Here is a 1,677-nt window from a genome sequence, read left to right as displayed (position 1 = left end):
CATTTCCATAAACTTCTTTGATATTCTTTGTGGTTACAGAAGAGTTGTTTCTTTTCTTGTATTCAAACAGCATTACATGCCGAATGTGTATCTCGACGTGTGCCATCACTATAAGGGATTAGAGTATACAAAACTTTACACATTATATAGGCTGTTCGTTTAACTATTACACGTGATATACCTTTTTTGGAGGGTAGGTAATGAAGGGTTTGGTGTTCTAAAATGCGACATTAATTTCTTCTGGACCTAATACATACATTCAGCATACAAACACACTATAAAAATTAAGTAACTTAAATTTTTTAAAGCTCATGTTTTCATGATAAGGTCCACACATACCTTGTTAAACAGTACATGCAGCCTTAAACGCTTCTTTTGAAGGTGAATAACTTGAAGAGCTCCTTTAACAAGTGCTTCATCAATTTTTTTTATCTTGTTCCTTTAAACATAAAGTACAAGCTATATTTACAAATATATCTTTATAAAAAATAAGACATCACATTTACTGTGTATGTAGAATACAACAAAAAATTTGAAGCAGGCATAAAATGAAGCATCAGTATTATTGGGGATTCTTGAGCCAGTGAAAATGATTTTTTTTTTGCAAAAGGTCTATTTCATGGCAGGTGAGTGAAAATAGCCACAATATAATGACTCAGGGATCATTAATGTAAAACTTTCTCTACAAAGGCACAAAATTCATCTTTCTAAGTGGCATACAATGTTATTACATCTGCTGTTACTATGATAACACAGCTACCCAACAGGCAAATAGATACATTGAATCTTTGTATGAAAATGCTCATGAGATTATTTTATCTACATATTGTTTAAGATCAATGGATTCATAAACTGGCAATTCAGTCTCTTCTTTCTCAAAACATTTTGCCCAAAGCACACTCACTAAAAGAAAGTAAAAATAATAGTCACAGATATATATATATATATTTTTTTTTCACATGGCAAACTACACATTGTGGCCTCTATGATTTCATATCTTATGACACATTCCTGTAAAACAAAATGTGAAAATAGCAAAAGAAATATAAACAAGTCTATTAAAAAATGTACAGAAGTATTTAAAATATGTATAAGTTAAACATTTTTGTTCTTTTTTCAATTCAAACAAGTTGAATAGAAAGCAATTATAAAAATATTATCATTCATGGTTATGGCCAATCTGTTAACCCTATCTCAACAGGTCACATGCCAAAAGCCATGTCATCGCGTTAGTTGACTTGGATTCAAAATTTTATTCAAGTACTATTTTATGAATCTATGTCAATAAGTTTGGTATCAAATTGTAGATTATAATCCAAATTTTAGTATCATACATTAGTTAATTTCTTAATTTAAAAGTAAATATTAAAAACTACAGCTAAACCTCAATTTTGTGTGTCACGTGGTATGTTGAATGCAGCACTGGTTCAAATTAGATGTTTGTGATGTCAAACTACAAAATTTACAGTTTTGTACAAATCAGGAACTCAAACTATTGATATTGACAAACCAGAATATAAAATAATAATGTCTTATTTTTATATTTGCTAAGATATTGTTCCTGTACTGAATCAAACACAGTGTCCCCCCCCCCCCCCTAAGCCTTTCCCTTTTTGGAAACAGTCTTTTTTTTACACTTACTTTTTTTTTTGAAATAAAAAACCAAACAAAAGACAA

At 29.9% G+C, this 1,677-nt stretch overlaps 1 protein-coding gene across 4 annotated transcripts in view; it reads right to left on the bottom strand.

Annotated features, from left to right (window-relative positions):
* Positions 1-1,677, bottom strand: part of LOC106457786 (vacuolar protein sorting-associated protein 54-like) — a 111,145-nt gene that overhangs the window by 65,548 nt on the left and 43,920 nt on the right. For all 4 annotated transcript variants that reach the window (XM_022383830.1, XM_022383829.1, XM_022383828.1 and 1 more), the window contains exon 8: positions 340-439. In XM_022383830.1, the coding sequence (XP_022239538.1) occupies positions 340-439 (100 nt within the window). The remainder of the gene's footprint in view (positions 1-339; positions 440-1,677) is intronic.

Source organism: Limulus polyphemus, unplaced genomic scaffold, assembly GCF_000517525.1.
Source record: "Limulus polyphemus unplaced genomic scaffold, Limulus_polyphemus-2.1.2 Scaffold373, whole genome shotgun sequence".
In the NCBI taxonomy this organism is placed as follows: Eukaryota; Metazoa; Arthropoda; class Merostomata; order Xiphosura; family Limulidae; genus Limulus; species Limulus polyphemus.
This window is presented reverse-complemented; position numbering and strand designations above follow the sequence as displayed.